This window comes from Pediculus humanus, genomic scaffold (assembly GCF_000006295.1).
Source record: "Pediculus humanus corporis 1103172107869 genomic scaffold, whole genome shotgun sequence".
Classification (NCBI taxonomy): Eukaryota; Metazoa; Arthropoda; class Insecta; order Psocodea; family Pediculidae; genus Pediculus; species Pediculus humanus.
This window is the reverse complement of record NW_002987447.1, coordinates 396203-408630: the sequence shown is the minus strand read 5'-3', so window position 1 is coordinate 408630 and position 12428 is coordinate 396203. Positions and strand designations below refer to the sequence as shown.

Genomic DNA, 12428 nt, shown 5'->3' with positions numbered 1-12428 from the left:
TCATACTAAACAAAATATAAATTAAAAATTGAGATAAATTAACGACATTTACAAACAAGCCTTACTTAAGTTGTCCAAAATTTTATTAAATTTTTATCATGTTCTTTTATTCCAAGGAATTGCATGAGACTAGAATAATAAATTTCGTTACATTTTTTATTTGCTTCTTTTAATACTTCCGCAGTGCTAAAAAAAAAATTTATGTTTATTTTATCGATTTTCTAATTAAAAAAAAAAAAAAGAAAACTTTTGGAACAATACGTACTGAAACCATTGCTCAAGTAGTGAATAAACGTGTAGCCAAACGACTTTATCTGATAACGTATCATCGGCTAAAGCTTTATCGATTTTAACCAGCAAAGTTGGTAATTTTTCAGGAAGTTTATTTTCACATTTTAATATAAAATTATAACGATCATAATCATCGTTGTTACTATCAATAAAATAATCTGAAAAATTCAATTTAAAAAAAAAATTATTTTTTCTTTTTTTTTTAAAGAAAATCACAACATTTAAAAAAATTTCATATATCATACCACAGGTTTGATGAGGAACAATATCTAATCTTAATAAATTGTAACATGATTTAGGTACGGCAGCATATAAACTCAAACCTATAATGCTACTAATATCTCGACATTTATATTTTTCATCATATTTTATTAATGATGATTTACAAGAAGGTAAAAACAACTGAAATGGTTGTTAAAAAAAAAATTTTTTGAATTACTAACTATTTCGTTAGTCGTTTTATAAATATCTTCAATGAATAAATAAATTTGATTACTTTTAAAATATTTAATAAAAGTCCAACGAATTCTTTCGGTCCTCTTACAATTATTTGCCTTCCTATTAATGTCGAATAAATAATTTTTTGAAAATTATATTTTCCAAATATGTTCCTTAATTTTCTCAAATGCCATATAAAATCATCTAATTTATCAATGGTCCTGCTTTTCTTATCAAAAGTGTCAACTGAAATACAAAATTTAAAATTTTTTCTTCTTTAATTATTTCAACGGGAAAAAAAAAAAAAAAAAATAGGTAAATTCAATACAAATTATGATTATCAATTTAAAAACCTTTATGTGAGGTATCACTTCTTGTATTTAACATTCTCATGGGTGTATTTTCTTCCAAACGTTTTCCTCCGGTTGATAAAAGCCAGGAAAACCAAAGATGTAATCTAATTTTTACAAAAATTAATAAATCATTGATACAATTGAAGTTTTTCATTAAAAAAAAAAAAAAAAAAAAGAATACAAACTGTGCAAAAACATGTGGAGAACCAGTAAGTTTTACTAATGATCTTGTAGTCGAATGATTTGATTTGATACCACTTAAACGCAATTTTCTTTGGGAGCACATGTTTTGTTCTTGTGTAAATACCTAAATACATTAAAAATAAGTTTTTACCACAAGTCTAAAAGTTAGTAAATAAACTCCTGGATTTTTTTTTCTCCAGAAAATGTATCAGACTATTACACATCCTTATAAATTTACAAGCACGTTTTACATTTATTTACCTGAGAAGCTTTCGTTTGTAAATCAACAATAAGTTTATGCATGTATTTTTCAAAAAAAGGCCAAGAATTAAGTAGTAGATGTTTATCTTTCATGTAAATTACAATGGAGTACCATCTATGAAAACCTCTGGCTTGAGCATCTTTCAAACAAAATGCATTGCTTAAAAAATGACCCCGAGATGAATCCCCGAAATAAACCAAACCTAAATTTTAAATTTTTTATATGCACTTTAAGTATTTACATTTAAAAAATTAAAAATATATATATATTTAATTAATTAATTACCTTCTTTACCGGGGATAACTTCACAACTTAAACTACGTATGGCTCCTTGTTTAAGAAGTAAAGTTACATTTGAATCAATTGATAATCTAGCACTAATAAAGCTAATTTTATTTTTGTAGTCATTTGAAATAAATCCACTTGTGGATTCACAAGCCTAAAAATAAGAAAATATTTTTATAATCAATGTTAATAAAATATGAAAATTATTATTAAGAATTTTTTTTTCTGTTTTCCATGGCTCTTTCTATTCGAGAAAAAAAAAAAAAATTTATTTTTACCTTAAGTAATTTTTTTTGAAAATTTTTTTAGTTTGATGTCTCAACTTTTTAAAATATCAATCAACTAAAAAAAATTTGGACAATATTACCAAAAAAAAAAGAAAAGAAAAACCAATAAGAAGAGATCCTACCAGATCCAGCGAAGAAAGATTTAAAATAATTTATGGGGGGATCCCATAAAAACTTTAAAATTTATTTATTTTTTTTTTTTTTTACTCTCTTCCTTGCTTATCCGTAGAATTATAATAAAAATAATAATTTTTAAAACATTCATTATTACTCCAGTACATAAAAATAAGGATAAAAAAATGATTATTTTTTTTAAAAACAAAAAAAATTTAAAAACTTTAATAATTAAATTTATTTGTTTATTATATAAAAAAATTCTATTTTTTTATTTTTTTTCGATATAATTTACGCGAATCGATGTAATTATTAACTATTTTTTTTTTTATAACATTTTACTATAACATCTATGATTATTATAAAATTAAATAAAATACACTGATTTAATAACTCAAAAAAAAAAAAAAAAAAAACAGTTGCATTTTTCTACAAAATATTAATAATTTTTTTATTATGAACACAACACGTATAGTTATTATTTTTAACATCTTTATTTATATAATAATTATTATCTATCTTTATTTATTATTTTTATTATTTTCTAAATTAGGTTTTTTGACTTTTTAATAGTCAACAACATTATGATAAAATGAAAAAAAAAAAAAAATCCAATGAAAAATCAAACATTCCAAGTCTCAGAGCTAAAATCAATTTAATAAATTTAATTTTCATTTATCATCATTGAATGAATCAACGACAACTTACTCTTTTACTTTAAAAAGGAAAAAAAAAAATTTTATTTATTGATTCGAATCCTGATCGGAATTACTATGCGATTGTGATTCTTGATTTTGTGTTAAAAACATTGTGTTGGACGATTTTAACCGTGTCGAACTGGTACTTGTCCACGGGCAAGGAGATATACACGGGGTCGAACATAAACTATTACTTAACTCGCATTGATCCAACAGACGCAAAAGCTCTGTTGAAGTTGGACCACCGGAAATTTGTGTTAGGGATTCATTCTTATTTGCCAATTCTAGAGCAAGTGTTAAATCCCAAATTTGTAGAGTCCCGTTACTATGCCCTGTAAAAATAAATCGACGAGGTCTCGAGCCCATTCTTCTGGATCCTTCGCACTCGTGAACGCAAAAAGAAGTTATAACCGTTCCATCAACGGATGTTATTACGCATACTCTTTTCCCGTTGGAAGCCAATCTCACGAACAACTTATCGGATTCGGGAACCACTTTTTGAACGAAAACCTGTTCGTCATCCTGTTCGCCAAACGGTCCGCAATCATTTTTTGTCACGTAACCTACGAATGAATCGGTCGCATCTAAAGATATTATTTTAAATGAAGCCATGGGAGTCGAACCTGGTTGAGTGGATATCATTCCTCGGAAGCGATTTACATTCCACGTTCTCACATGAGAATATTCACTGCACACTGATATTAAAAATTTTTCAGAAAGAGATACTTTTATTACAGGATTTTGATGAACGGTAAAAGTTTGAAATAGTTGAGGACCATGTCCAACAGTTTCTGGATGCTGAGCGATGACTCTTACTACCCCTGATTTCGTACCGTAAGCTATTTCTATCCAATTACCACAAATACTGGTTTTCGGAGTCAAATAAACGGATATTGCAGTAATGGGATCTTTGGAAGGATCTCTGTACAATTCGGTTACCAATAAATCATTATCTTTCATTCTCAAAGGGAATTTTTGCATATCAATGTAATAAATTGATCCATTGCTACATCCTAGTAATAAAAAGGATCCAGCAGTATCAAATGATGTTATGGGTAATACATCTTGAATTTGCCAATGTTGAGTCATCGAATGCCAAACTCCAATTTTTCCAGACAAAGATAAAGCGACAAGCTGACTTCCAATAAAAAACAAATATTCTACCCTGACATTTAATTTAAATGTTCCAACATTAATTTTTCCTCCATCTTCTAATATATTCCACAAGTAAATTTGGCTGCCACAAGATATAGCCACCATTTTTAAATAATCACCATTGGCCCCCTGATTAATTTTTGCATTAATCGCAATGTGCTCAATACAGTTTTCAATATATGGACTTGTAAACACATGTTGCCATCCACTAGAATCTTTAAGGTGAAAACATGTAACAAAATGTGCATAAGCAACAGAAATCCAATTATGATGAGCCCTAATAGTTCTTACTCTCATTGGATCAGCCCAAAAATCCGGATGATAATTTAATGAAACCATTCCATTCTCATTTTTTATTGTTTTATTAAAATCTAAACTAGAATTTCTAGAATGCTTTAAATCAAGTGAAGCATTTCTAGAATGTAGGTTTACAGTCTTGGATGCCATTATTCTTAACTCATTAGAACTGCAATTAGAATTACAAGAACTTGTAGAACCATAAGAAGCAGTTTTAGCATCTAAGGGAACATTTTTAAAAGCATTGCTATTGACTTTGGAATGTTCATTAAAATAATGAAGAGGCTGTTGAACAGCTGATTCATTTGAATGACAGGGTAAAGGCATTAAGGTAGCAGAACTAGAAAGAGGATTTGTATTTGGATGACTAAAATGATTTTCAGCGAGTAATTCATGATTTTTTTTAAGATTTTCAGTTGCATCATGCAGAGGGAAATTTGGTTGAGGAAGTAAGCCATAAAATAAAACATCTCCACAAGATGATTGTGTGATATCTTCACAAAGTAATAATCTTTTAACTAATGGAGTTATACCATAGTACTCAGCCTCTTGTCTTAAAATCCTTAAATCAGTAATTTGAAGATTAATATCTTTGGTTCTTAAATAATTTAATATAATTGAAAAATTTTGAGGATCTCGATCAATAAATATAGCTCCTGTTTCATCCCTGAGACTTGGAATTCTTCCACTCAATAAAGCAGTAAAAAACGAATCGGGAATCCATGTAAGTGTTTGTCGAGACGTTGAAAATCGAGTTCCACCAACATTTAGGTGTACAATGTCTCCAACATGTGATGGGTGTGATGCAGCCATAATTGCCTAATGTAGCAAATGTTTATTCAAAAAAATTGAAACATTATGCCTACCTCACACTTAGTGTTTTTTAAATTTTCAAAGACACTACTTCCATTGTAAGCTTTTAGTTTTTGAACACAACCAAAAAATTGCACGCCTAAAGGTTCAATCGTTCCACTATGATCTTCTCCAGCAAAATGAAATGCTTGGGTACTCAGCAACACAGTAGGTCCGTGTGTTTCACAAAAATGACTTAAACTAAAGATAGCGTTCATATTTCAACCAGATCTTTTATTTGTAAAAAAAAATACTCAACAATATACAGTTCTCATATTATAAGTAATGATTACAGAAAAACTCAATGTAAAAAAAAAAAGTATGTACTTTGAAAAATACTTAATTTTGACACTTTTTTTTTTTAACTCAATAGTTTTTTCAACACTACTGAGACTACAAAAAATATCAAGTCTTGTGACACTTGTTAGTTCCACGAAATTGAATTAAAATGTACAGTATTGGTATTAATAGTTAGTTATCCACTGATAAACTTCAATTAAATTTATCAAAAATTTGCTCATTGATAATAAAAAATTTTTAAATAATTATTAAGAAAGTTACATTTTTTTTTTTCAGAAATTAATCTTTGCTCACTCAAGTTTAATAAAGTTAATATGTAAACTAAGTACTAAAATGACTGATGGTATTAACGAACCGTTAGCAGAAATTGAATTATTCTTTTCAAAACCTAATTATTTTGAAATTTATTGTTTGTGTAGCCGGGCATTTATAAGGTAGCAAGTATTTTATTTATTTTTAGCTTAAGAAATGCTCACTTATTAACTTTTTGCCAGATTCATAACCAAATTTAAATTTAAGAATTGAATTCGATCAAACGGTAGTAGGCTACTCGATCAAAACTTTTTACAAATAAAATTGTATTTAATTTTTTTAATGAGAGAATACAATATTTTTTAATATTTTTAATTGTAATATTTGTAACTTTTTATTAGGAAAAATTTTGCAGAAAATGAACATATAGAGGAAGAAAATATTTCAAATTTTACAGAACATGATCAAGAAACTTCCAGTGACAATCATTATTCTGAATGTTTTGAAAATCAAGTTGTGAAATATGAACAAAAATCTGAAGATTCTGATTTAGACAGTGATACAATAAATCAATTTAAACATACTGACACAAAAAAAAATTATTCTTTAATAAATGAAAAACTTTTACTATCTTCACAATATTATAATTCTATATCTTATTGCTTACAAAGATTAGAAGAAAATTTTTTTATTCAAGATAAGATTGAAAATAATCTTTTTCCTGAAACAGAAAGAAAAAGGTAATTATTTGAAAAGTAATTTTACTTATTAAAATTAAAGTTTTTTTTAGCCTTTTACAAAGTCTTTTTTTTATTTTTTTTTGTTTAGTTTTCAATTAAGGGAAGAAGATAATGTTTTAGAAAAGGAAAACAGTTTAGGGAATGGAAAGAGTATTGAAGAGTGTGAAGACTCAATAAAGTAATTTTATGAAATTTTTTTTTTTCAAGTGATGCTTACTTTTAGGAAATTAAAATATAATTTTATTTTCTATCATTCACATGCAATTATTTTGTAAAAATTTTAAATTGAATAATTTATTTTTAATTTAGCTTTTATTGCAGTTTGATATTTAATTCTTAAACAAATTTTAAATGTCCTAAAGTATTCTCAATTATTTCAGTGATTTTCAAACAAATGACCATTTAGGTACATCATTTAAAGAATTGGAAACTCTGAAACGAGCTATGTCACTGATTAATATACCTTTTGAAGAAAAATCAAATGCAATCAAAGGTGGAAGAGTTACTTTTAGAAAGAAAAATATTCGTAAACAAAATAGTAAACTAAAATTACTATATTCAAAACCACGACTTCATTTATTTTTTGATGACGATGGGAATGCAATCGAATCTACAAAATACACAAACAATATTACAGACACTGCTAATTCCAGTGAACTAAATTTCTCAGAGAATGAATGTAGAATTGATACCCCAAAGGAAGACGGTGATGAATTTGTAATGAAATTAGAAGTTGATGAGAATAAAATTACAGAAAAAGAAAGTTTTGATGACAATGAAGCATGTGAAAATATACTAGATTCAGACTTGGTTAAATGTACGAAAGGGCAAAAAAAGAAAAGAAAAAAAAAATCAATTAATTATCCCAATGAAATAAGTAGTAATAAAAAATTGCTGAAATATTGGAGAAAAAGATATCAATTATTTTCAAAATTTGATGAAGGGATTGAACTGGATGCAGGTAGGCATAATAGTTTAAATTTTTTACTAATATACATTTTCTATTTTAAAAAATGTTTTAAAATTACAGAGAGTTGGTTTTCTGTTACACCTGAGAAATTGGCTGAACACCATGCAGAAAGATGTCGATGTGATATTGTTATCGATGCTTTTTGTGGTGTTGGGGGAAATTCAATTCAATTTGCTTTCACATGTGAAAGAGGTAATTATTATTTATTACTTACTAATATCATACATTCATTAATTTGACTTATTTAAGGGAAGTTAAAATATTTTTTTTTTTTTTACCTCATATTGAAATATTCTTAGTTTATCGATAAATTTAAATTTTTTATTGTATTTCTTTTATTTTCGGCTTTGAAAAAGTCCTAAAAATAAATTTAACAATTTTTTAATAAGTTTTCTTAAAAATTATAAATAAAAAAAAAACTAACACAAATGTTTAGTTTCACTTACGGTCGTATTTCTTTTCCTTTTTAATTCTTTTAACGAATTAGTAAATTTTGAATTTGTTTCTCCATTATCATCATGTTCATCATCGCCATCTTTTTTTTTTCCTTCCATAAATAAAACTTTGAAATTTTTTTCCCCTAATCGACAGGTACAATTTGTGATACTTTTTTGTTTAAGAAATTTTCTCTCTCGTAAATTATTTTGATGTTTTATTATTTTTGGAGAAAGAAATTTTTTGTAATTTTTTATTTGATTTTTTTTATAATTATTTTTAAAACCGATTTTTCCACTCGAAAAACAATCACATTTTTTTTTTTTTTCGTGCGACCGAGAAATTTTTTTTTTCTTTTTTTTATAAACTCTTTTTTCATTTTTACATTTATGTACATTTTTATTTGAAAGTAAAATTTTTTGTGAATGTATGAGTTTTATAGATTCCGAATCAAACGATGGTGAAGTTATTGTGTGAGCAATATCGATAATTGGAAGTTGCATGCCGCCATTACCGTACATTTTTACCGGCAAATACGCCATTATATATACTTTTCATACGATATTTTTCTTGAATCAAAACGAAAAATTTAAACAAATTTATTTTATAATTATTATTTTGTTATCTGCAAGCATTGTAAATTGTCATTACCATTTCTTTTTTTTTTTTATCTTGAAATTTATTTTAATAATAGAAAATAAAAAATAATTTTCAAAATTATTTGTATGTTTTCAATGTAAACAAAATAAAATTATTAAAATCGATTATTCCGTATATTAATTATTTAAATTTTTTTTTTTTTGTAAAATTATTTAAAAGATTTCATACCTTTTTTTTCACATTTTTTCTTTTTTCATGGAAGAAAATCGATTTACTTATAATTTTAAAAAAAATAATTTTTTGAAAATTTATTTTAAATAATGTATATTTATTTTCTATTATTTTTTTTAAAAAATATTTAATTCCAGAGTATTTTTATTCTCTATGTTACTCTTTATGGACTTTTTAAATTTAAAAAAAAATTTTTTTTTTTTTTTTTTTCAGTTATTGCGATTGATATAGATCCCAATAAAATAAAATTAGCCAAACATAATGCAAGGATTTATGGGGTTGAAGACAGAATTGAATTTATAATTGGAGATTTTAAACAATTGGCTTCAAGTATGTGGGGGGATGTTGTTTTTCTTAGTCCTCCTTGGGGAGGGCCTGAATATAAAACTTTGGATGTTTACGATTTAGGATTAATATTGCCTCCTCTAGGAGGTGTCGGTTTATTTAATTTAGCATCTAAAATAACGGATCACATTGCATATTTTTTGCCAAAAAATACAAATTCAGTTGATGTAAGTGTTTTAGTACTTATTATTATTATTATTAATATTATTTAAAAATTTAAGGGAAGGGAAAGTACTATGTATATTTTTGAATGTAAACATTAAGCATTTAGTCTTTGTATTAAATTTCACTTTATAATAAATTATATTTTTATTTAATTTTTTTAGATAGCATTACTTTCTGGACCAGAGGGTTCTGTTGAAATTGAGCAAAATATTGTACACCGTAATTTAACAGCAATCACTGCTTATTTTGGTGAATTAATTATGAATGTTGATGATTCATAATTTAAATTATAAAACAACAATAATTGTATTGCCGAGTAATTTTTTAAAATAGTTTTTTATTTATTAATTTTTTCTTTTTTTTTACCTCTGACGAATTTTATTATTTTTAATTTGTAATAATTGTTTTGTAAAACTTTTTTTTAATATAAAAATTTTATCTTTATTTTGTTTTATTTAATTATTAATACCTTTACATTTTATTTAGAAATAAAAATAATAGGTTTTAATATTATAGACATTATACGTATTAAAAGTTTTTATAAATTAATAATTAATTAAGCAAAAAGTCTAAAAAGTTGTTTTCTTATTTTATGCCATTTATTAAGATCGTTGAATTTTCCCGCCAACCTTTTACCTTTTCTAAATGCACGATTTGGCTTTCAATAGTAAACAAAATTACATAAGAGCTATTTTATAACCTATAGTCCAGTTATTAATTTTCAAAATGTACGAGAAAGAATTTTTATTTTCATTTTTAATTGTTTTAACACGTTTTATGAATATTAGGTTAGTTAAAAGAGTGTAATTTTTACTTTTTGAATTAATGTCTGAAACTTAAAATGTATTCTCTTTTTGAGTGCTAATTAGAGGATCGAATCGTATTTTTTAAAAAATGAACATTTGGACTGTTGTCTTTTTTTTGAATTTTTTTAAAACCTCTTTGTAAAAGAAAAACCGCCGAAATGATAAGTTGAAGTAAAAATTAATCAATCAATATGATTGCATCTGTTGAGGAAGAAGATTTTGTGAAATATGGGACTTCGTTGGAACCCATTGGGAAAGGTATTTTTGTATTTTAGTTTTTTTATTTTTTTAGACACAGTTTTTTTTTAACTTGCATTTTTTTTTTAAATTTGTGATTAAGATGAAATCCCTACAAAAAAGCCATGCTTGTTGGAAGACCAAACTGTCAAAGATAAACAAGGTCGAAGAAGATTTCATGGTGCCTTTACAGGAGGGTTTTCTGCAGGCTTTTACAATACTGTAGGTTCATTAGAAGGTTGGGTTCCATCATCATTTAAATCTTCAAGATCTGAAAAACAATCAATAAGTCAAAAAAAACCTGAAGACTTTATGGATGAAGAGGTTTGTACCTTTGCAAAGCGTTAACACAATTATAAATTCAAAAAAATATTGATATAAGCTACAACATTTATTTCATTCTCATTAATAATTTTAATAGTTTTTAGTATTAATTATTTTATATATATATAAATTTTGTCAATATAATAATTTAAAACTTTTTTTAATGAAGGATATTGGAGAATTTGGTATTGCTCCAACAGTATTAAAAACAAGAACTGATTATTCCACCGAAACCAAAAATTCAAGAAAACGTTCTCATCATGTCAAAAATTTGGGCACTTATGTTTTTCAAAATATTTTAGAGCCAGCAAAGTAGGCGTTTATTTTTTTTATGTGATTAAAATATTTAAGTGTAAATTTTATTTTTTTGAATTTAAAAAAAAAATTTAGTACTACAAATTTGACTTTTTTTTAGAGAATCAGTTGGTGTAAGATTATTAATAAAAATGGGATGGAAACCAGGGCAAGGTGTGGGTCCCAGAATTAGTAAACAAGATAAAAAAAGTTCTTCTGCGATTAGAGCAAGAGTGTATGGATGTCAAAATTATTCAGAAAATTTAAGTGATGATGAAAGTGACGATTCTCTACCTGACAATATTACATTTGCTCCTAATGATTATGAGCCATTTTTATTCACTCCCAAAAAAAATTTATTCGGGCTAGGCTATGAGGGTTTGCCATCAAATATGTCTTGTGGTAAGTTTTGTTAAAACCTTCTTATCATTACACTCTATGTTTTCTTTATTACAAACTTTGGATTACTTAGTTTTATTTCAGTCATTTTTATGATATTTTTATGATTGTAAATTATTATTTAGGTACTAGTGAAAATGAAAAAATTAATTTTACTTCGAAAAACATTAATAAAAATAAATTTTACATGAAGGGAGAAGCTTTCGGAGTTGGGGCTTTTGAAGATGAAGATGAAGACATTTATACTAAAGAAGATTTATCTCAGTATGACTTTTATCTTTCGAATAAAACCACTGAAAATAATAAAACTCATCAAACAACTGAAAAAAATGATGGAATTTTGAAAGGCTTTATTATTCAAAAAATTTCTTATAAAAAAATAAATTATCCTCTGCCAAATTTGCCAAAAAATTTTAAAGGTAGTTTTAAAAATCGAAAAGGAAAAATCATAGAAGAGGAAAAAAATTTATCCTATATAGATGAATTGGATTATAAAAAACCTTCTGATAAAGTTCTGTAAGTTATTAATATTTCAAAAGCATAAATCTATTTATTTTTTGAAAATAATTCTTTTTGTTTTACTTTTTTTTTCCAGTTCTTTTGATAAGCAAACGAATCATCCTCAAATTATTACAGAAAGTAATAAAACTGGTAAATGATGATTTAATTTTCCTTTTGAAAATTTTTAAGTGAGTCATTTTTTTAAAGTAATTATATTAATTTATACAGCTAGTCAATTGGTACAAGTACCTAAAAAAATTGAAATCTATGAAGTTCAAGATCCAGTTACCAAATTATTACACCCCTATGCAAAACTTTTCGAAAAGGAATTCGTGACAGCTCGGCAAAAAGATGACGACTTGACAGTAATTTCAAACGTTGATGAGGAGGTAATGTACATATATTTAAGAAATTCTATTGAAAATTTTTTTATTTGCGATATTATTTTTTTTTTATTAATGTATTGGATTTTACAGCTAAATGAAGAACTGAAGGATATGAAAGAGGCAGCCAAAATGAAAATGTATGGTCGGCTAACTCGAAAAACGGAAGATTGGTACCCCTGTTCGTTGTTATGCAAAAGATTTAATGTTCGCGAACCGATAAATGGGTAA

The 12428-nt window shown here is 25.9% G+C and overlaps 3 protein-coding genes across 3 annotated transcripts; 2 read left to right on the top strand and 1 right to left on the bottom strand.

Moving 5' to 3' along the window:
- Window positions 1–65: 65 nt before the first annotated feature.
- On the bottom strand, window positions 66–5433 carry Phum_PHUM390830 (uncharacterized protein; the record flags this gene model as incomplete). Its single annotated transcript, XM_002428521.1, has 14 exons — window positions 66–186; window positions 266–449; window positions 537–693; window positions 788–975; window positions 1083–1186; window positions 1268–1389; window positions 1527–1729; window positions 1813–1966; window positions 2556–2606; window positions 2631–2642; window positions 2842–2857; window positions 2922–2928; window positions 2986–5182; window positions 5230–5433. 14 exons carry the CDS (start codon window positions 5431–5433, stop codon window positions 66–68), a joined length of 3720 nt encoding a protein of 1239 aa, XP_002428566.1.
- A 415-nt stretch (window positions 5434–5848) lies between these two features.
- Window positions 5849–9534, top strand: Phum_PHUM390820 (prip interacting protein. pimt, putative; the record flags this gene model as incomplete). The annotated part of the gene is made up of 7 exons (XM_002428520.1): window positions 5849–5949; window positions 6169–6507; window positions 6596–6685; window positions 6888–7468; window positions 7538–7669; window positions 8957–9255; window positions 9415–9534. The coding sequence occupies 7 exons, from the start codon at window positions 5849–5851 to the stop codon at window positions 9532–9534; spliced, it is 1662 nt and encodes a 553-aa protein (XP_002428565.1).
- Window positions 9535–10250: 716 nt separating this feature from the next.
- Window positions 10251–12428, top strand: Phum_PHUM390810 (uncharacterized protein; the record flags this gene model as incomplete). Its single annotated transcript, XM_002428519.1, has 7 exons — window positions 10251–10317; window positions 10400–10620; window positions 10790–10932; window positions 11036–11316; window positions 11439–11829; window positions 12047–12203; window positions 12291–12428. 7 exons carry the CDS (start codon window positions 10251–10253, stop codon window positions 12426–12428), a joined length of 1398 nt encoding a protein of 465 aa, XP_002428564.1.